This window comes from Schistocerca americana, chromosome 4, assembly GCF_021461395.2.
Source record: "Schistocerca americana isolate TAMUIC-IGC-003095 chromosome 4, iqSchAmer2.1, whole genome shotgun sequence".
NCBI classification, from domain to species: Eukaryota; Metazoa; Arthropoda; class Insecta; order Orthoptera; family Acrididae; genus Schistocerca; species Schistocerca americana.
Genome location: NC_060122.1, coordinates 222,949,342 through 222,972,784, shown reverse-complemented (window position 1 = coordinate 222,972,784; position 23,443 = coordinate 222,949,342). Strand labels below are relative to the sequence as shown.

Genomic DNA, 23,443 nt, shown 5'->3' with positions numbered 1-23,443 from the left:
AACACTTTGACAACTGACCTGGTTACCTTCTTCAGCCGTTTCAAGCAGCTGCCTTAAGTAAGCTGCTGCCTGGACTTCAATATGTGAGTTACCGTTGCTGTCACGCCCTTAACTGAGCTTGACACCCACTATGCCATTTGATGTACAATTTTTTTTCCTTCGCCCAAGCTGTTATTCTATGCAATACACACTTCCCCAATGTTGTGCAGCTCTGGATGAGATGACCAGTAAGAGCTTAAAGACTTGTGTGCCATATGCCAAATCTTAGTTAAACTCAAGTCTCTGGCCATGTTTATAACATTTTCCAATGGATAATGGGTCTAGCTGCTCTTCTTCAACTAATGCATCAAGAAAGGTAGCTGGCTTTCCTTTCTTACTTACATCATGATTTTTATATTAAGCTGGGCAGAAATTAGATGTTTCAAGAAGTTTTGAGGATTTAAATTCCACGTGGCCATACCATGACTGGATCATCCACATATTATTAGTCTCAATGAAGTTAATAGAAAGATGTTAGCTTGAACCCAGTAGCAGGGCTGGCCAAACGCTGCAGAGTGTGCAGACATGTGGAAGTGCTGCACATGTGCGACAGCGACATCTGTTATTAGACATGTGTCCTAAATGAACGGCGGCAGCTCCACTTCCCTGTTTATGTGGTACAAGCAAGAGCGCAACATACCCAGTCTCGTTTACCCCTGGTGACCGTACCCGTACCCTTAACAGAGAAGTACTGAGAAATGGCAGGTACTGTGAAAAAGCAAAGGACGGAAGATCTATGTTCTCAGTCGTTTAAAAATGACTGCGGACTGCAATTCTTTTTTGTAGTCGTTGGTGAAAACTCACAGTGTTTGCTGTGCTGCCGAATAATAGGCGGCCAGCGTAAGTTTTCAATTGAAAGACACTACAATACATATCACAAAGACGAGTGCAGTGTACTCAACAGTGAAGAATGGCAAGCAAAATTAAATGTCCTTAAGAAAATGGATGAGACACATCAATTCGATTTTACTGTACATCAAAGTAACTCATTCTTCTTGAACTCTTAGTTTCTTGTGTTACATTTATGTCTATTTTACTGTACACAGTATAATGTGCTGTATTCAATTTTCCAGAACGACAACCACAGTAAATCTTCACTGCGAGCAAGTTTTAAAATCGCATTAAGAATTGCACAATCTGGGAAACCCTATTCCGAAGGGGAGTTTGTGAAAGGGTGTCTGATTGATGCTGCAGAACTTGTGTGCCCCACGAACGTTAGCAGATTTCAAGAAATCAGTCTATCCAAACAAATTACAGATGGGGATGAAGGTGCTTTGTGTGATAATGAACAAGGCAATTTTGTAAGACTTTTAGGAGAGTGATGGAGAAGCAGTTTTCAAGGGCTGAAAAATTACACTGATAGTGCCAAGGTTCATTTCAATGGAAGGGAGGTGACATTTATATTTGAGAAGCTCCACGAAGAAGTTGGTATCTCTGTAGAATGGGAGGCTCTACACGATAGACTTGAGTGAGATACTGGTCTGTTAGTTCCAGCAGGGCAAGCACCTCATGGAACAGCACGTTACTGCCATTATGGCTTTGCCCAAGCCATCTAATCTCCGAGAACTTCCAGCATTCCCTGGCAAAGTAGCATAATACCACAAGTTCATTCCCAGAGTGGCTACTATTGCCCACAACTTGCATTTGTTGCTTCAAAAAAATACTCTTCCTGTTTGGTCTACATCCTGTGTGTGTGTGTGTGTGCGCTTTTGTGCAGCTCAAAGACAGTCTTCACTGCATGCAGTGTCTTGCAAAATTTCAACCCAGCATACATCTGGTCCTGGCCATGAACACATTTGGGTATGGGATGGGGGCAGACCTGGCCCATTGCCATTCCAATGGCTCTGAACAGCCCATTGCCTTTGCATTGAAAACACTCACCTCAGCTCAACAACATTATTCTCAGGTGGAAAAGGAAGCTCTTGCCATTGTCTATGTCACAAACAAATTTCATGTGCAAAGTTTCAGTTAATTACCATACCGTAAGCTCTTCATTTCCCTGTTTAGCATCCTTACCGGACAAAGATGCCCATCATATTCATCATTAAGCCCTGTTTTTGTCAAGTTACAATTATAAGGTCCATTTTTGTCCTATGTCGCAAATACGCAAAGATGGATATTCTGACTCCCCATAGGCCCTGAGCCCTCGTTTTACCAAGAGGAGCTGCTTTGTTTTCAAATGGATATGAAAGCAAGGCACATGGTGGACAGTTTTCCCATCACCAGTTCCAATACCACCTCTGCTATGGCAGTGGAACAGGTTGTGCTCGTGATGCAGCAGGTGTGGCCTGATGGGCTGGGCTTTGCACTACCTTCAGAATTATTATGGGTTGTGCTAGAGGGCTTACTTTGCCTCAAAAAATTTTCTCTATTCATAAGTATCAGTGTGCTCTTGGAAGGCAGCCAGTGGGTACTGGCACTGGTCGAGATAAAAACATTCTTTCTTTTTCGAACTTTATTTTTGTAGAGACTGGCACATGTGATATCAAATAAATTGTCCAAATTATTTATAATCTTCTCTCTATGGTACATAACTCTGAATTCACGTTAATAAGTGTTTGTGAACAATGCCGAATAGCTTTCTTGCTTTCTCCCAAAATATAATGCACTCGCGAACCACAAGATTAGCACTTTCACTAACGATTAATTTTACTTCCCGTGTGTTATAAAATAAAACTTGCAGCACTTGTCAATTTGATGGTAATTTGTGTTCAGTCATTTGGTGTTGTTTATCTCCCATTAAAAACTCGCTTACCTTGGCACTGTGCAATTGATGTGACTGCTTAGATAGCGAATGTAAAATAAGTGTGACATGATCGCTAACAAATAAACAACTGACTGCATTGTAAGTTCACATACTGGTAAGCTGAAGTGACATCAGTGCAATGTCTGGAAACTATGTGAAAGATCACATTACTCATGGAATTCACACTCACATTAGCATGTGTTACAGAGCTTCAATCGCAACAAAATTTTGTACAGAAATGTTTTAGAGCAATTCAAACAATACTGAATGGTGAGTGCTCAAAGTTACTGAAGATGGAAAATAAGGGGCACCCTAGCATTTCACCATTGTTTCTCCCTGTTGGATGGTATTCTTCTTTTGTCAATAGACAAGTTTACTTGCCACATTGTGATCCCAGCAGCTCTGCAGTGAGAGGCTCACTGTTTATTACATCAAGGTCATTGGGGGACCTCTCACATGAAACTGCTAGACCGCCACCATGTGTTTTTGGTCTGCCATCGATCGTGAGGTGGAACACTTTGTTGCGGCCTGTCGCAAATGTCAGGAGGTAGCACCACGCATTCCTCAACTGCTTTTGCTACTGAGAGTGAGTGCCCGAGCAGCACCGGTTTTGTCAAAGCTCATACCGAGCACACCTGTCTGGGCCAGAGGTTTTTGACAGAATCCTCTCTTGATCCCAGCCATCGTCCACAGCCGGCACAGAAGCTACATCTTCGTGGTCTGCACTGACAATCAGCTCATTGTGCACCACCATAAGCAGTTGCGTCTCAGGATGGGCACCGGGCCGCCTCCACAGGCCAGAGACCTGACATTGCCTGTTCATTTGCTGCTGCCTGTTCATCTGCCACCACCTATTTATCCACCGTCTGGCCATGAGCTGACGCACTTCGGCATGAACCCCAATGTCGAGGTGGCCTCTCTTCCATTGCCGGACCTGTCTACCAGATGCCCAGGACAGTGGAGAGCTCTCACCCCATGCGCTGTCATCTGTACACATCTGTTCCAGCAGTTCCTGATCTGTTCACACCTTTATTTAGCTGCCGCTGCAGATCCCATGGATGTCCCGGCAGTCGCAGCACCAGAGATGGCAATGTCTGGCCCTCCCCCCTGCAGGGGAGGAGGAGTGTAGTAATCTCCTGGTTACTGCACCTACTGCAGTCATAAGTCAGGACAGTATGGTCAGTGTGGAGCACATCAGCATTCAAACAACGTGACACACAATGCCTGCAGTGTCCGCCAGGGGCACCCCGATCGCCGACAGAAGTCGTCTGATCCAATGTACGCTTCCAGTGTGACACCAATGGCACCTGCCAGGAATCGTATCTTCATAGTGCATGCATGGGTCTCTGAGCACCCTCAATTGCAAAATGTACTCCAGTTGTGATTACTCTCTGTGTACTCACACTGTCATAGTCACTCCATGAACCAATAAATATTAGTTATTTAGAACTGTGTGTTTCCTAGATTCCCAGTTAGAACAGTAGAATACAGGGGTGTGCATATCGGGAGGGTGAAGGAGTTCTATGAAGGCACCTTTGAGAGGCCTGGATTTTTTTTAGGTTCTTCTGCAGCTCAATCTGAGCAGAACAAATTGGGTCATGAGGAACACATGATGAGTCAGAGTGTTCAAGAGTAGCTGTAGTTCCTTTGCCACATACTTCACATGGGCATGAACAACAGCAGCAGAGTTCACAAGGGAATCATGTTTAAATAATCTGCTTTCAGGTCATGGAACTCAGCCAGATTAAGTTTTGAGATTCTAGAGATCTTTTTCAAGGAGTGGACAGTGATACTGGGTGTATGCAATTCCTAGATTGTCTGCAGAGGAAAAATTTGTTGTAAGGGAGGAGGAACCTTTGGGGTTTGGAGTCAGAACTGTTCAGACAGGATTTGTTGCTTGTTCTGGTGTTTGTGGGTCAGAACTGAAAGGTAATGTGTCAGTGTCAGTTGTGAGTCCAAATGAATAAGAGGAGACCTTTTATGAGATTGATGTGATAACATATAGGTATGGGTTTTAAGGGTGTGCCTTTTGATAGAACCGATGATCTGGAACAGAGAGGTTTAAGACTAAACGGGCCTGTTATAAGGTGATGGCACACTATTACAGTTTTGATCAGGTCTCTTTGGGAGACATTCTGGGTGTGACAGGTTAAGCATGAGGACCAAGATGGGTTTATGTGCTATGATGAAGTTTAGGGTTTTAAGGGTAGTGAAATGGATGCTGTTTGTAAAAGAAGGTAGAGAAGGGCACAACATTCTTGGGTATTTGGCCAAAATGGCAGATAGATTCCAATGGCGATGTGAGATTTTTTTGATCAATTATAACACTGAGTTTTCTCTCAATCCAGGGGCTAAACAGTATGGAATGTTAAATGGAGAAAGAAGCTTTTCGGAAATGAGGTTTGGTAGAGGCAGTGAATAGGGTTAAGGATTCATCAGTACAGAATTTAAGAAGGGATTTGAGTGAAGATGGATTTGCAGCTGTAGGCAGAAACTTATAAAGTGAGGCCTCTAGAGGCAGTGTCAAAGGTCAAACACTGTCTATGAGAGGGGCATGTTTACAGCAGATGTGTAAGTAGAAGGTACACAATTAAGGCAGTTGATAATATTGATAATAAAAGGATATTGTGGCTAACACTGGGAAAGGTAACAGTATAAGAGAGAAACAGATATCAATCAAGGAAAGAAGTCTCTACAAACAAGCAAAAGGTTGTTGGGCAGATGTGATCATACAATAAGTGGTGGAAAACAATTTTACAACAAAGAAAGAAATTAGGAAACAAAGAAAAAGATCACCAAAAAAACAAAAAACCTTTGAACAAAGAAAAATATATCTGTAACATCAAAGGACTGTCGAGCAACAATGAGAGATCACTCTAAAAGGGTAAACAGATGCTGAACAAATAAAAAGTACCTTTAAATGGAAAATTAATGCTGGAGGGCAGAGTTACTGACAAATTCTCCCCATATGACTTACAGCCTTGCATTTTAGTAATTGTAAAGTCTAGATTCATGAAATCTGTAGCACAGTTGTTATTTTTTCAACAGCCAGCTACACAGCTCAGTAATGTGTAAGTCTCTCTTGATGACACACCAGGAAGGCAGCAATTACGTACTTAGCTTTCTGTGCTGTTTTTCGTTTTGTTAATTCTTAAGTTTGTAGTATTAGGATGGATAGGATATGTGTATGCTGTTTGTGGAACAAGAGGTGCTGGCCAAAGTGCATGAAATGCTAAAGATGCTTTTGATCACATTTAATCGCCTTCAGGCTCTTGCCTCAGAGTGTAGTGGTAGCAGACAATCTGGCATGTTGCGTGAGATGTCATAGGTGTTGTTTATTTAGCCAATGGTTTCTATTGACTATGCACAGTGGTGTGTACATGACGAAGTGGATCCACCTTTACTGCAGGGTGAGTGGCAGGTGATAAAACGTTCATGTCACTTGAGGCAGAGAATCAATGTGGAGGCTGGCTGTCTGCTCTTGCCCATTCACCCTGTGAATGGACAGGTGCCTGCTCCTTCAACAGCAGCACACAGGTGTAGGGGGTCTGCTAGTTAACAGAAGTCCAATGATAAATTTGTTATGGAGCCGCTTACAAAAATAACATCCACAGCCAGAAAGAGACCCAATGAGCATTCAGTATGTCTGAAGGGGGGTCTTCACCTAAGATACGAAGGAGGACCTGCCTGCAGCTATTGAGCACGTAGGGTGCAGTTGTCAGCAAGTTGTAGCTCATGTTGGCACCAATGTCGTATGTCACTTAGGTTCCGAGGCCATTGTCAGTTCGTACGGGCGGCTGGTGAAATTGGTGAAGACTACTAGCCTCACACACAGATTATGAGCACAGTTCATAATTTACAACATCACTCCCAGAATTGATTGTGATCCTTTAGTTTGGAGCAGAGTGGAGAGTCTAAACCAAATGCACAACTGATTCTGTGATGGTCTTGGCTGCAGATTTCTGGACCTCCGTTACAGGATGGAGAACTGTAGGACATCCCCTTGATATGTCAGGGATGCACTACACGAAGGAAGCACCTGCTCAGGTACCAGAGTACTTGTGGAATGCACTTGGAGGTATTTAGACAAGGCAGTAGCTTGAGGTCCTCTGATGAACACTGGCCCGTCAAGAAATATAGAGCAAAATCAGATCGTATACAAAGTAGACACTTCTACTGCCAAATTTTAACAGTACATTATTAAAGAATTTGTAACAAAGTTCTTGAATTTACTGCTGTGCAGGAAAGTTGATGCACTCAAATTATTCTCAGAACCAGGAGCTGGCTGGCACTCAAAGTAGAAAGCTGTGAAATATTTAGTGAGTCATGGAATGTATGTCAAAAAGACAGATTAGACACCACAGGAGGCAGAGTGTTCACTGCAATCAACAAAACAATTGTCTCTCTTGAGGTCAAAATTGAGTTTGGCTGTGAAGTTATCTGGATGCGTGTAACAGGTCTAGGTGAACTCAATTAACAGATGTTTTTAGCACACACTCAATTCTGCCGTGACACTGTTAGAATCTCTTTGAATGATTCTATGTTCAATAGCATGAAAATACCCAGATAATGCAATATTAGTTGGAGGTGACTTTAATCTATTGCTTATACAGTGGGACATCTATGGAGTCATTGAAGATTGTACACACAGGCAGTCTTGTGAAGTCCTTCTGAACACATTTTCCTAAAACTGTCTTGGGCAGCTAATTCAACAGCCCTGGCACTATGGAAATATTTTAGATCTTGTAGCTACAAACAGGCTTGAATGTATCAATGGTGTCAGTATATGGAGAGGGGTTAGTGGTCAGAATGGCACCACTGGTTACTAAAGTACATAAATCCATCAAGACGGCTGGAAGAGTATTTTTGCTACAAAGAGCAGATAAGCAGTTTTAGCACCTCACTTAGTTAATGAATGGACATCATTTAGTTTCAGTGTGATTGACATAAAGTAATTATCAGCAAAGTTTAAACAGATCGTACATCAAGCTCTGGAGGGGGTACCAAGTATGTGTCGAGTAAGTGGACTAAGGATAGAAAAGGTTTAATAAGAAAATCCAGAAATTGCTGAGGAAGCAGAGACTATTGGAAAAACTCAAATAATGACAGGTGAAAGTTAGTAGAAATTCATGCAACTGTAAAAATGATTCATCTGTGAAGCATACAGCAACTAAAACAGTTTTACCTCAGCAAAAGTTCTTGCCAAGAATCCGAGAAAATTCTGGTCCTAAGTAAAATCGCTAAGCGGGTCAAAGACTTCTATCGAGTCACACATTGACTAGTCTGCTGTTGCTAGTGACAACTGCAAAAGGACAGCCAACATTTTAAATTTAGTTTTTAAGAAATCAACCCCGCAGGAGGACTGTACAAACACACCATCATACAGACTCCCGCATGGAGGACACAGAAATAGGTATCCCTGGTATAGATAAGCAACTGAAAGAGTTGAAAATAAATAAATTATCAGGTCTGGATGGAATCCTAATTCGGTTTTACAGGGAGTATTATAAGGCAGTGGCCCTGTACTTAGTTTGCATTTATTATAAACGTCTTGGTCAGTGCAAAGTCCCAAGTGATCGCAAAAGACAAACCAATATCATTAACATCAGTTTGCTGCAGAATTTTTGAACATATTCTCAGTTAAAATATAATAAACTTTCTTGAGACGGAAAATCTCCTGTCTACAAATCACCACACTTTAGAGAGTATCACTTGTGCTAAATTCAGCTTGCTCTTTTCTCACATGATATCCTGTGAACCTTGGATGGGGGCATCAGGTAGATTCCATATTTATAGATTTCTGGAAAGTGTTTAACACAGAGCCCTACTGCAGACTGTTAATGAGGGTACGAGCATACAAAATAAGTTCCCAGATATATGAGTGCCTCAAAGACTTCTTAAGTAATAGAATTCAGTATGTTGTCCTTGATGACATGTGTTCATCAGAGACAAGGGTATCATCAGGAGTACTCCAGATGAGTATGGTATGACCTCTCTTATTCTCTATATACATAAATGATCTAACGCGCAGGGTGAAACAACATCTGTGGCTGTTTGTTGAGGATGCTGCAGGGTACAAGAAGGTTTTATCACTGAGTGACTGTAGGAGGATGCAAGATGTGATGGATGCCAGCTTGACCTAAATGTAGAAAAATGCAAGTTCATGCACATGAATAGGTAAAATAAGCCTGCAATATATGAATATAACATGGGCTACGTGCTGCTTGACAAAGTCATGTTGCTTAAATATCTAGGCATAATGTTGCAAAGCAATATGAAACAAAACGCACAAGTAGGGATGGTAATAGGGAAGGCGAACAGTTGACTTTGGTTTATTGTGAGAATTTTGGGAAAGTGTGAATCATCTGTAAAGAGACCATGTACAGAACACTAGTGCAACCCATTCTTGAGTATTGCTCGAGTGTTCGGTATCTCCACCAGACCAGATTAAAGGAAGACATCAAAGTAATTCAGAGGTGGGCTGCTAGAGTTGTAACTGGTAGGCTCAGTCAACATTGAGATGCTTCCTGAACTAGGGAATCCCTGGAGGAAAGACTGCACTCTTTTCATGGAATGCTACTGAGAAAATTTAGAGAACCAGCATTTGAAGGCGACTGCAGAATGGTTCTACTGCCATGAACATAAATTTTGCCAAAGTACCGCCAAGATAAGACAAGACAAGACGAGTTAGGGCTCATATGGGCAGCCATTATTCCAATGCTGTTAGATTAGATTAGATTAATACTAGTTCCATGGATCATGAATACGATATTTTGTAATGATGTGGAACGAGTCGAATTTTCCAATACATGACAATTAGGTTAATTTAACAACATACTTAAGTTAATATAACAACTTTATTTTTTGTGTTTTTTTGTTTTTCTTTATTTTTTATTTTTTTATTTTTTTTAATTTTTTTTTTCTTAATTTATATCTAAAAATTCCTCTATGGAGTAGAAGGAGTTGTCATTCAGAAATTCTTTTAATTTCTTCTTAAATACTTGTTGGTTATCTGTCAGACTTTTGATACTATTTGGTAAGTGACCAAAGACTTTAGTGCCAGTATAATTCACCCCTTTCTGTGCCAAAGTTAGATTTAATCTTGAATAGTGAAGATCGTCCTTTCTCCTAGTATTGTAGTTATGCACGCTGCTATTACTTTTGAATTGGGTTTGGTTGTTAATAACAAATTTCATAAGAGAGTATATATACTGAGAAGCTACTGTGAATATCCCTAGATCCTTAAATAAATGTCTGCAGGATGATCTTGGGTGGACTCCAGCTATTACTCTGATTACACGCTTTTGTGAAATAAATACTTTATTCCTCAGTGATGAATTACCCCAAAATATGATGCCATATGAAAGCAGTGAGTGAAAATAGGCGTAGTAAGCTAATTTACTAAGATGTTTATCACCAAAATTTGCAATGACCCTTATTGCATAAGTAGCTGAACTCAAACGTTTCAGCAGATCATCAATGTGTTTCTTCCAATTTAATCTCTCATCAATGGACATACCTAAAAATTTGGAATATTCTACCTTAGCTATATGCTTCTGATTAAGGTCTATATTTATTAATGGCGTCATACCATTCACTGTACGGAACTGTATGTACTGTGTCTTATCAAAATTCAGTGAGAGTCCGTTTACAAGGAACCACTTAGTAATTTTCTGAAAGACAGTATTGACAATTACTATACTTGTATCATCAGCGAAGAGAACTAACTTTGCCTCTTCATGAATATAATGGCAAGTCATTAATATACAATAAGAACAACAAAGGACCCAAGACTGACCCTTGTGGAACCCCATTCTTGATAGTTCCCCAGTTTGAGGAATGTGCTGATCTTTGCATGTTACGAGAACTACTTATTTCAACTTTCTGCACTCTTCCAGTTAGGTACGAATTAAACCATTTGTGCACTGTCCCACTCATGCCACAATACTTGAGCTTGTCTAGCAGAATTTCATGATTTACACAATCAAAAGCCTTTGAGAGATCACAAAAAATCCCAATGGGTGGTGTTCGGTTATTCAGATCATTCAAAATTTGACTGGTGAAAGCATATATGGCATTTTCTGTTGAAAAACCTTTCTGGAAACCAAACTGACTTTTTGTTAGTACTTCATTTTTACAGATATGTGAAGCTACTCTTGAATACATTACTTTCTCAAAAATTTTGGATAAAGCTGTTAGAAGGGAGATTGGACGGTAATTGTTGACATCAGATCTATCCCCCTTTTTATGCAAAGGTATAACAATAGCATATTTCAGTCTATCAGGGAAAATGCCCTGTTCCAGAGAGCTATTACACAGGTGGCTGAGAATCTTACTTATCTGTTGAGAACAAGCTTTTAGTATTTTGCTGGAAATACCATCAATTCCATGTGAGTTTTTGCTTTTAAGCAAGTTTATTATTTTCCTAATTTCAGAGGGAGAAGTGGGTGAGATTTCAATTGTATCAAATTGCATAGGTATGGCCTCTTCCATTAACAGCCTAGCATCTTCTAATGAACACCTGGATCCTACTATATCCACAACATTCAGAAAATGATTATTAAAAATATTTTCAACTTCTGACTTTTTGTTCGTAAAGTTCTCATTCAATTTGATGGTAATACTGTCTTCCTGTGCTCTTGGTTGGCCTGTTTCTCTTTTAATAATATTCCAAATTGTTTTAATTTTATTATCAGAGTTGCTGATTTCAGACATGATACACATACTCCTGGATTTTTTAATAACTTTTCTTAATATAACACAGTAGTTTTTATAATTTTTGATAGTTTCTGGGTCACTACTCTTTCTTGCTGTCAGATACATTTCCCTTTTCCGGTTACAAGATATTTTTATACCCTTAGTAAGCCATGGTTTGTTACAAGGTTTCTTATGAGTATATTTAACTATTTTCTTGGGGAAGCAGTTTTCAAATGCATTTACAAAAATGTCATGAAATAAATTATATTTTAAATTGGCATCAGGTTCACGGTACACCTCATCCCAGTCTAACTGCTGTAGGCTTTCCCTGAAATTTGAAATTGTTAAATCGTTGACTGAACGTACTACTTTGGAGGACTGTTTAGTATTGCTGAATGGAGCTATGTCATATATTGTAACTAGCTGTGCACCATGATCAGAAAGACCATTCTCAACAGGCTGAGCATTTATCTGGTTAAACTTATCTTGGTCTATAAAGAAGTTATCTATCAGTGAGCTGCTATCCTTTACCACCCGAGTAGGAAAATCAATAACGGGTGTCAAATTGAAAGAACCGAGTAATACTTCAAGGTCATTTTTCCTATTACCCTCTTTCAGAGAATCTACATTGAAGTCCCCACAAATAATAATTTGCTTCCCCCTGTCTGACAGATAGCACAACAAGGAGTCCAAATTTTTCAGAAATAGATGAAAATTCCCTGATGGGGACCTATATACAGTTACAATTATAAATGTCCCTTTATTTAATTTAAGCTCACAGGCACATGCTTCTATATGTTTCTCTACACAAAACTTTTTTGTTTCTATACTTTTTGCACAATGATAACTTTTGACATATATGGCAACTCCTCCTTTCTCCATATTTTCTCTCATTACATGTGCAGAGAGCTTATAACCACTTACATTTACCTTATCCATATCAGTAACAATGTGATGCTCAGACAGGCATAGTATATCTATTTCATTCTCAGCTTCTAAATCTTCTAAACAAACCAGAAGCTCATCTACTTTATTCTTTAAACTCCCAATATTTTGATGAAATATACTTACATTATTTTTAATTATACTTTTATGAGAACCTTTCCTTATTCTAACATTTGCAGTACTCTCCTGTCTGAGTTTCTCATTGTGCTTAGGCCTAGTTCCTATACCAGTGGTCACATGGTGTTCAGAGAGGCAGATTATGTCAATTGGGTTGGGTGACTTTAATTCATCAATGCAATTACCTAGGACTGAGATACAACTTGGTGGAGATAAAATTTCTGGTGATTGGTGAAAATTTATAATGGATAGCTGTGATTGGTGATCCAATGTGCTAGAATTGTGCTGTTTAATTTCTTTCCTAAACTGAAGATTTGTTTCAATCCTGACCTCTCGTAGAACTTGACATCTTTCTGTCTTACCTATCCTAAAAAAGGTGCTGCTCCAACACCTGTAACCACTGGTATTTTACCATTCATGGCAGTGCCTCCCCCCCTTAAATTTCCTGCTATTACCCCAGCCAGTTTCCCCTTCCCTTTCCCTTTCCTGTTGAGATGTAGGCCGTGCCTGGTATAGTCCCACCTACTGAGATAATCAACAGGAACCACACCAATATGAGCCCCCGCACCCAACCCAAGCAGCCGTTCCAACTCCAAATTAACTCTCCCAACAGAAGAGTTCAAATGAGGCCGGTCATGGTGTCTCAGGACAGATACAAATTCAACATTGGTGTGTCTTGATGCCGACGCAATCTTTACCAGGTCACACTCTATACTGTACCCAGGATCTCTGTCGATGCTGTTCCCTGGCCCTCCCACAATAACCACGGTATTTGTGAGAGGAACAGGAAAGGAAAGGAAAGGAAAGGAAAGGAAAGGAAATGGCTCTAGTGGTAAAAGGTAACCCCCCCCCCTCCCCAAATCTCACGCACCATATGGCAGCTTGCGGAGTACATACATAGGGGCAGATGTAGGTGTCCACAGACAAAAGCGTGATATTACTATATTTATGTCGAAAAATCATTTTCTTCTTCTTAAATAAAGAAGAATGTAATACATTAACTGACAACGTCACTAGCAGAAGTGTTACATACCTGTTTGACGAATATTTTTTGATTTGATATCTTCCTCTGTTGTCTCCTCTCCAAATAGCAGCAACTGAATCATTGATTTTGATTTCTTCATTTGTCTCCTGCAAAAATATTACTATTTCAGAATGATGCTCAAACTTTTATTCAAATCAAGAACAGCAATTCTAGTGTTAGGCTGAAAGCTTTATTAGAACTAACTTTGTTTTGTGATGAAAACTGGTGGAAAGAGCAAAAATTCCACTTTTGAGAAAATAATGCTATAGACATTAAGGCTGCTTGTAAGACATTCAGGTGATACAAAAAGAAAAAAAAGAATAGATACACAAATGCATAAAATATATACAACCACAAAATAAATGGGAACACAACTACAGCCAAATTTACATATTGCTGATGTATTCTATCACCTTTTTGGTGGCATGCAAGAACTCAGACCAGTCACCAGTGAAGGCTGGCAATATATAATCTTGAACCATATGATTTACAGTTTGCCTATCAGCGCCATTATCACACTTGGGTGAAGCTATTTTTTCCCATCTATATAGCGAGTATGCACATCTGCCACAGTCTGTACATATTCTATTTACAGTAACTCAGATTTTGCAAGGCTTGTTGAATTCAGGTGGTGTGGTGGCAACATAGGGTGTATTATGAAAGGCAGGGGGTGTCTGCCTGGTCCACTCCTCTTTCCAGCAATCACTCAGACATAACCCACTTTCATCCAAAATTGTTTCACTGTTTAGAGATGGGTGTCTAAGATTGCAGTCTGGTTCTTTCACTGTCGGGGACGTCTTGATGGATTTTTGAGTTCTCTAATGAGCGATCTCACTTGTCACAGCTGGGGTGATCTACACTGCTTAGTGTGGATAGTCAATAGGTTCACAGTCTAATTTAGTTGGACATTGGTGGGGTTAGTGTGAGTACTGTTGAACCAAATCAGTGCACAGTATTCCACCTCCAGATAAAATGAAGTTCATAGTGCCTGAAAAGCCCCATTAAGTGACAATGAGTTTCTGCAAGTTCTAAGTTTGGCAGTTGTGTTGAAGCTCAGTGATCCATTCAAGGCAACACCTGAATATTTTGCATGTTGATTGTGGCATAGTAGTTTGTTCTCAGAGCAGAGCCTAATTACTAAATTCTTTGCTTGCTACCTTGCTGTTGAGGTGGAATGTAGATACTTCTGTTTTTATGGTACTGGGTTGCAATCTCCAATGGCAAAAATATTTTCCATTACATTTTTCAGGTCCTTCATCAATATGTCCTCAGTGGCCTCCATGTCTTTACAACTTACTGTCAGGGTCAATTGTCGGCATATCCAAAGTTCTGTGAAGTCGTTTCAGGTTTATGAGCTATATGTAGGCTGAATAACATGAAAGCCAGAACAGATCCCTGTGGAAGGCCATTGTTCAGCTTCATCTGAGTGCTTGGTCTACTACCCACAGTCACTTGAATGCATTTATTAGAAATAGTGCTCACCAGGTTGATGGTAATTTTACAGGTAGATCACTTTCAGGAGCTTTAATATCACATCATTTCTTCAAACTTATGATGTATGCTGCTGTATAGCTGACGTTTTCAGTTGTTTTTGGTAGCTTGTATGGATGTTGCTAATGATAGAAATTGATCTGAGCAGTTTCAGAAAGGATGAAACTGTGTCTTTTTCAATTAGTATTATGTTTAACTATCTTACACCCAGGAAAAACAAATAATTCTCTACAAAGCTGTTCAGCAAAGTTTACAGACTTTTGGGAAGATTACTCTGTAACAGGATAAGCCCTGAGATATTACCTATATGTGGAAATATGATATGGATAACATGGAAATAATGGTCTCTTCCTAATTTCATTCCTTGAAGAGGTACTGTGATTTCTCCCAAGGTGGAGGTGACTGAGTGGTTAGTTTCTGCACTGCAGGCTGCTTTGACATTTTTGACTTCTCTTTTCACCTCAATTGTACACTTTTGATCTAGTAGACCTCTAGAGGTCAATATGATATGACAAACTATTTATAAATTTAATTGAAATGACTGCTCATAGCATCATTCCGTAAGTATCTGCCCAAAATTGAAATGTCACATGATGCTCGCTTGCAGAATGGCATTTCTGATGCTACTGACAGTTTAAAGTCTCAATTAATTGGTACTGTTCAAAAGCAGAACATGTGTGTTAAGTATGAAGTAATTTTTTAAAAATAAATTGCGTTTTGGATTTTTGTCATCATAAAATGGCTGTTAGCTGGAGGCAGTGAATGTGTTAAAGCGTCAATGACCATCATTTTTGCATCGCTTGACATTGCAACTAACTTCAAATCAGGATTGGATACAAGTGAAAAACATTAGAAGGCACAGTCAGAATAAAATTCCGACACACTGGAATAAGAAAGTGGGAATGAAAGCACACAACTCGTTGGTTAAGCTGCTTTCTCTCTTTCTCAGACAAGCTGTTTCGTTTGAACATATCACACATCAAAAAGTGGCAACTTCTCACGGTTTACAGAAACAGTCAACAGGTAAGTTCTAACACAGCCAGTTACTCCTAGGAGAACACATAGCTTTTTTCCGTTTTCATAGAGCAAATACACAGTACTATACAGTACTGCACAGTTCATTAGAAACTTTAAGTTTTCACATTTAAGTATAGTGTATTTATTCTCTAATATTGGACAGGAAATATAGTACTGCAACTATTTCATGTGTAGCTTACCCAAGTAGCAAAGATTTGTTTAATTTTTGCGCTTTATTCAAAGTGAGTGTTTTGTTTATCATCAGACTGGTCTTTACATATGTATATTCCTGAATGGCACAAGAGCAAAATGAGGGATTGTCTGGTGCATCAGTTAAATCAAGATATACATTGTACATCTCCAAAGATACTCTGTAAGCCACTGTACGGTGCATGGCAGAGGGTACCCTGTACCACTACTAGTCATTTTCCTACCTGTTCCACTTGGAAATAGAATGTGGGGAAAAATGACTATCTATATGCCTCTGTACGCACCCTAATTTGTCGTATCTTTTCTTCATGATCCTTACACACAATGTATGTTGGCAGCAGCAGAATTGTGTGGCAGTAAGCTCCAAATGCCAATTCTCTAAATTTTCTCAATAGCATTTCTTGAAAACAATGTTCCCTTCCCTCCAGGGATTTCCATTTGAGTTCCCGAAGCACTTCCATAACACGTGTTGTTTAAACCTACTGATAACAAATCTAGCAGCCTGGCTCTGATTTGCTTCGATGTCTTCCTTCAGTCCTACCTGGTATGGATCCTAAACACTCAAGCAGTACATAAGAATATGTTTCACAAGCATGCTATATGTGGTCTCCTTTACATGTGAACCACTCTTTCCTAAAATTCTATCAATAAACCTAAGCTGACCATCTGCCTTCCCTACCACAGTTTTCACATACTTGCTTAATCTCGTATTGCTTTGCAACCTTACACCCAAATATTTAAACAACTTGACTATCTCAAGCAGGACACTAGTAATACTGTATCTAAACATTACAGGTTTGTTCTTCCTACTCATCTACATTAACTTACAATTTTCCACATTTAGAGCTAGCTAACCCCAACTAAAAATTTTGCCCAAGTCATCTTGTATCTTCCTAGACTTACTCCACTTTGACACCTTATCAAGCACCTTAGCATCATCAACAAACAACCGCAGATTGCTGCCCAACCTGTCCTCCAAATCATTTACGTACATGGAGAACAACAGCAGGGCCTATCACATTTCCCTGGGACACTCATGACGACACCCTTGTCTCTAATGATCACTCGCCGTTGAGGACAACATATTAGGTTCTATTATTTAGGAAGTGTTTCAGCCACTCACATATCTGTGAACTTAATCCATATGCGTGTACCTTCATTATCAACCTGCAATGGGCCACCGCGTGAAATGCTTTCCAGAAATCTAGAAATGCGAAATCTGCCTGTTGCCCTTCATCCATAGTTCTCAGCATATCGTGAAAAAAAGGGCAGGCTGAGTTCCGCATGAGCGATTCTTTCTAAAACCATGCTGATTCACGGAAATAAGCTTCTCAGTCTCAAGAAAGCTTAATATATTTGAGCTGAGAATATGTTCAGAATTCTGCAGCAAACCAAAGTTAGTGATATTGGTGTCTAATTTTGCGGGTCTCTTCTTTTACCCTTCTTATATACTGGAGTCATCTGCACTTTTTTCTACTCATTTGGGACGTTGTGCTGGGCAAGAGATATTCATGATAAATGTAGGCTACGTAAGGGGCCAATGCCGTGGAGTACTCTTTGTAAAACTGAACTGGGATTCCATCTGGACCTGGTGATTTATTTGCTTTTAAATCTTTCAGTTGTTTCTCTATGCCAGGTATGCTTATTTCTATGGCGTCCATACAGGAGTCTGTCCAATAATCACGTCATGATATGTTTTCACAATTCTCCTGTATGAACAATTTCTTGAGCATTAAATTTAAAACTTCAGCTTTCTTTTTGCTATCCTCAACTGACACACCAGACTGGCCAACAAGTGGTTGGATGGAAGCCTTACACCACTTAGTGATTTTACATACAGCCAGAATTTTCTCAGGTTCTCTGCAACACCTTTTGCTAAGGATTGATGGTGGAAGTAGTTCTATACTTTGCACACACATCTTTTCACATATGCATGAATCTCTACTAATCTTCACTTGTAGTCATTTGTGCATTCTCTTTTGGACAGAGTAAAAAAGCTTCTGCTCCTCAGCGTCTTCCGAATTTTGTTATTAAAACATGGCAGATCTTTTCCATCCTTCATCCACTTACTAAGCACAGAACTCTCCGGGGCACGATTTACAATTTGCTTAATTCCCCTACATCTGTCTCACTGGAACTAAGTGATGTCAGTTCACTGTTTAAGTGAGATTACGACAACTGTTTCTCTGTTCTACCTAGCAGATACTCTCTCCCACCCTTCTTGACTGACTTGTTAAGTTTCATACTCATAGTTGCTATAACAATATCATGATCACTAATCCCTGTTTCTATACGGACATTGTTTATAAGGTTCAGCCCAATTGTAGCTACAAGGTATTAAATGTTTCGACTGTGTGGGGGCTGCTGAGCTACCTGCTCAAGACTTTTTCTGAAACCTGTGTTCAAAAGTATTTCATTTGACTGTCTTCTGTCTGTAAATTTTATTCCTCTGAAGTTTCTTGCATTACACATTCAGGATAATGCAGCCAACCAGATATTCACTGGCAACAGTGAAGAATGGCCTGCAGATTAAGAAAAGGTTCATGCTTGGTGTATCAGTCGATCTTGCTTCCAGAGTCAAACTAGTAGTAGGAACCAAGTAAACAATGTTTCTCTGTGTCAATGTGAATAGATGAAAACAGTCATTTAATATCTTTAACACACTGACTGCCACACACTTAGTGATGGAGGTTTCAGTCTCACAGCCTTTGGCATGAGGCTCTGCTGTGGCCACTGGTAGCCACACAGCAGTCAACATGTTAAATGAGGACATCTCCTGAGACCTAAGAAAAATTCCATTACCAAATGATAAAGCACAAATGTATACAGACAAAGATGAAATAGGATTAAAGTGCCCAGGAATGACAAGGCCATTACATATGACATACAAATTCCAATTGCATAGAGGCAGGAAAGTAACTTAATCTTCTCTCATTCTCATACCAGTATTAGCCTTAAATGATTTTCCTAAATCATGAGAAACCCAAGCTTTCCAGTTTGAGTCTTTGCTATCTCACATAACGAAGACAAAATTCTGACCTTGTTCTTGATTTGATAGAGGAGAATTTATATCTTATTAAATGCAAAACAAAAGTGTAGCAAATGGTGGCACTGTGCTTATCTAGTCTATTCTGAGTGAATACATACATATTCAGGCAAAAGTTTTAGTTATTTAAGTATGATGATCACATCAAATTTTGTGAAAAGACTGAATATATTAGGTGGGTAGAGCTTGCTTACTGGATTGTGCCAACATATGATCTGATTCAATCATTCACTCAACAGCAGTGGAGAAGATGCATATAGTGCTTTATAAATGGCCTTTTATTTGCGTCTATACCTTACATCCAACTGTAATGCATGGCAGAGGGTATTTCCCACTGTACCACATATTTCTTCCTGTTCCATTAACCTGTAAAGTATTGGAAGAATGGCAGCTCAAATGTGTCCGTGCCCACTATAATTGTGTAACCTTAGATTTGCTATCCATATGGAAGTGATACATAAGGGGTTTACAATATTCTTAAACTTCTCATTTAATAACATCTCTTGAAACTTTATGGGTAAGCTTTTGTTGGATGTTCATAGTTATCTTATTACATTTCCCTTTTTATCATAACAGTGAATGGCACCCACTTTACCTTTGAGTGAGCCTATGTGATTATTCCACTTCATATCACAGACTTACAAATTTTTATACCCAGATTTTGTATGACCTGCCCACAGTTGTAACCAACTGATATTGTAATCACATGATCCTACATCTCTGCATTTAGTGAAAAATGCAATTTAATGTTTTTGAAGATTTAAAGTAAATTGCCAATCATCACATCACTGAAATCTTATCGAGATGTGATTTAACACTTGTGCAATTTCATCCTTATAATACTTCATTACATATAACAATATCATACTGAAAAAGACTTAGACCGCTATTAATATTGTTTTCTAAAAAAAGAGACCAAACAGTCTCATAAGACCAGATGAGAACTTGATACAATATGCAACAAACTAACAAACACCCATCCAGCATCAGACAAAGACCTGTACCCGGCTGGTAGCTTCACACTCATTTTTGTTGTCTATAATGCATCATGAGAATCCTGTATTTGTCTGTTCACCTAGTTTTATATTAGCAATATTATATTTGACTTTCAACAATACAGAAGTCTGTGCATTTTCTATTCCTAGCCAACAATGTCCACAACAAACCGATAACTTTACTGAGGCCAGAGTAAGATATGTAGTACCCAATTTATTTCACCACAACTTTCAGACACAGGTATGTGTAGTCACAGTTTATTAAAGTTAGTATCACCTTTGTCCAGTGGAACCTTCTTTATCCAGATTAAGTAGGACTAAGTCACCTGGAAAGGATGAGGACAGATGTAAGTGAGGGGGAGGGGAGGGGAGGGGAGGGGAGGGGAGGGGGAGGGGAAGGGTGAGTGAGGATAGTAACACAGATTAACATCCAGACTGCCACACATTTGGAAATAGCTGTTTAACCACTGGGCTGGGTCCACTGCATGAGGCTCTGCTGTGGCCACACAGCAACCAAAGTGTTTAATACTACATGTACAAGTTATATTTATCTTTACAAAGACAAAAATTACACATTATTTTCAAATAATGTTGACCAGATATTGAAAAAGTCTAATTGCACAAATGAACACATTTTATTTATAGGTGACATGATCATGAAAGTGTTTCAACAGTAGTTCAGCTGGTGTTTCTGTCTGGCATTTATTATTTTGTGGAGCCATGCATCACTATGTCCAAGTTATTTCATCAGCAAATCCATCACTATTATCATTGTCTACAGGCGAACAAGCAAAGATAATTTCACAGTCTGAAACTGTACGATAGCCACCGCTGCCACCATCACACAGCCAGTTACATTTATAATGTGTCTGAGCAGGCTAGAATCTAAATTTAATGATTTTTGTCTAAAACTGCTGGTAATATCGCACTCTGAGTATAAAATACTGTACAGAAAAAATGTCTAAATGGACTGCAGATCAAGATTGAAGAGTCAGATAAACAAGAGGTAAATGAAGTGTCACTGCAATCTTGCTTAAATTGAATACAATCATGCAGAGATTGTGGCAAGCCATCCCACACATTGCCATATCAATCTGACCATAATACCTTCCATATGTTGATGCAACCTACCATGTCTGCAGTACTGTAACAACATTTAGTATATGCTGAGAGCTGAAAACTAGTCAGATCTGAGAAAATTTCACAGATCCTTCAGACAAACTGGTATTTTAAGTCAAGAAATTCTTTCTCCCTATTATGTAAAAATAATACATCCAGTAATGAAGCTGTCTTAACATACACTCTGCCACAGAATGCATGGACACTAGCTGTGGGTAAACTTGACTGAATGTCAGTTTTATTTTGTACACAAGATTTCGCTATGGTAAAATGTGAGGCAATCTAATCAAAGTCAGATCAGTTGGAAATTATCATGGTATTGCAAGGTATGTCTAAAATTGCTTGAGAGAGAGAGAGAGAGAGAGAGAGAGAGAGAGAGAGAGAGAGAGAGAATAGGCTGGTTGGAAAATGGATCAACATTACAAAGCTTTATTACACAGAGAATAGACGTATGCAAAGCACAACTCAAAAAGCACTTTAATCTTACACAAAACAAACGCAATGTAGGCAACCTCATAAATACTTTAGTTACTTTTATTTCAAGCTGTGTATCTATGCATGACTATGAAGACTTTAGAAGAGCATTATTTCACAATTATGACAGATCTGTATAATAAAGAAAACAACTGTCTTTGAATCTAAACAATACAATAAAGGCACAAGCATTCACTATTGAAAATGTTTTGAGGAACTTATTTTGATTGTAAATTTATTACTTAAGAGTTATTTTGTTTGAAGCTGTTGTAAAAGCAAACAATATTTTCTTGAAACATTGGTTACTATTTCACAGTTTCTTACATCAATATGATGTAAAATTTGAAGACTGTTAGAATATAACTGAAAGCTATGACTTTTCCATCTTCAACAATGGTGAAAGTGACAAACCTAACCTATGATAAACTTACAGCTTAAACACACGGAAATTTTGAATTTTTATTCTGCAATGTAGTTTATTCACAAAACAGAGGCAGGATTACTGCTGTAGTCTTACAACAGAATTTTCTTGATGTTATAGTATCCCTAATGTTCTTCAGTATTTTAGGATTTCCACTGAATGAACAGGCTTTTCAGTACAGCAACAGACTACTTTCACAATAACATCAATATCTTTCCCTCTGAACTTTATTATTACATATATGAAAAATCAGTACACATACAGGAACAGACAAAATAATAGAATCACTGTGACAATGTACACTTATTTCTTAGACCTTGTTTTTCATACTCGTCAGTGTTCTTCGTCTTACAATATCTCTGCAAGTGTTCTAAGCTGCCAGCACATTTGTTACAGTGGTATCTACAACATCAGATCATACACTGATAAGCCAAAATATTATGACTGCTGCCCACCACGATGTTTGATGCCATCTGGTGGTGTTGCGGGCATGTGACATGGTAATAAAAGTATGTAAGCACTATTATGCTGACACTGATGGGGGATCACCTCAGCAAAAATATGGTCTATTATTATTATTTCCTTCACTTTCTCAGACGTTAAGTCCGGTTAAAAATGGAGTGACGCGGACCTTGATCAAGCGTCACTTCCTTTTAACTGTACGGTATGTGTTATATTGCATTTAGGAACTTTCGGGTAATTGAACATGTATCAATAATTACGGATTTCTGTAGTTGTATATATAAGTTTGGATGTAGCTGTATTGCATTGATGTACTGGTGGACATTGTGTGGTATGACTCCTGTAGTTTAGAGTATAATCGGTATAATGTCAACTTTATCCTGATGCCACATGTCCTTGACTTCCTCAGCCAGTTGGATGTATTTTTCAATTTTTTCTCCTGTTTTCTTCTGTATATTTGTTGTATTGGGTATGGATATTTCGATTAGTTGTGTTAATTTCTTCTTTTTACTGGTGAGTATGATGTCAGGTTTGTTATGTGTTGTTTTATCTGTTATAATGGTTCTGTTCCAGTATAATTCGTATTCATCATTCTCCAGTACATTTTGTGGTGCATACTTGTATGTGGGAACGTGTTGTT

General features: G+C 38.9%; 1 protein-coding gene across 1 annotated transcript in view; it reads right to left on the bottom strand.

The window, feature by feature from the left end:
* LOC124612671 (small G protein signaling modulator 3 homolog) overlaps positions 1-23,443 on the bottom strand; it is a 177,050-nt gene that overhangs the window by 40,366 nt on the left and 113,241 nt on the right. The window contains exon 10 of the mRNA XM_047140996.1: positions 13,578-13,675. Within this exon, the coding sequence (XP_046996952.1) occupies positions 13,578-13,675 (98 nt within the window). The remainder of the gene's footprint in view (positions 1-13,577; positions 13,676-23,443) is intronic.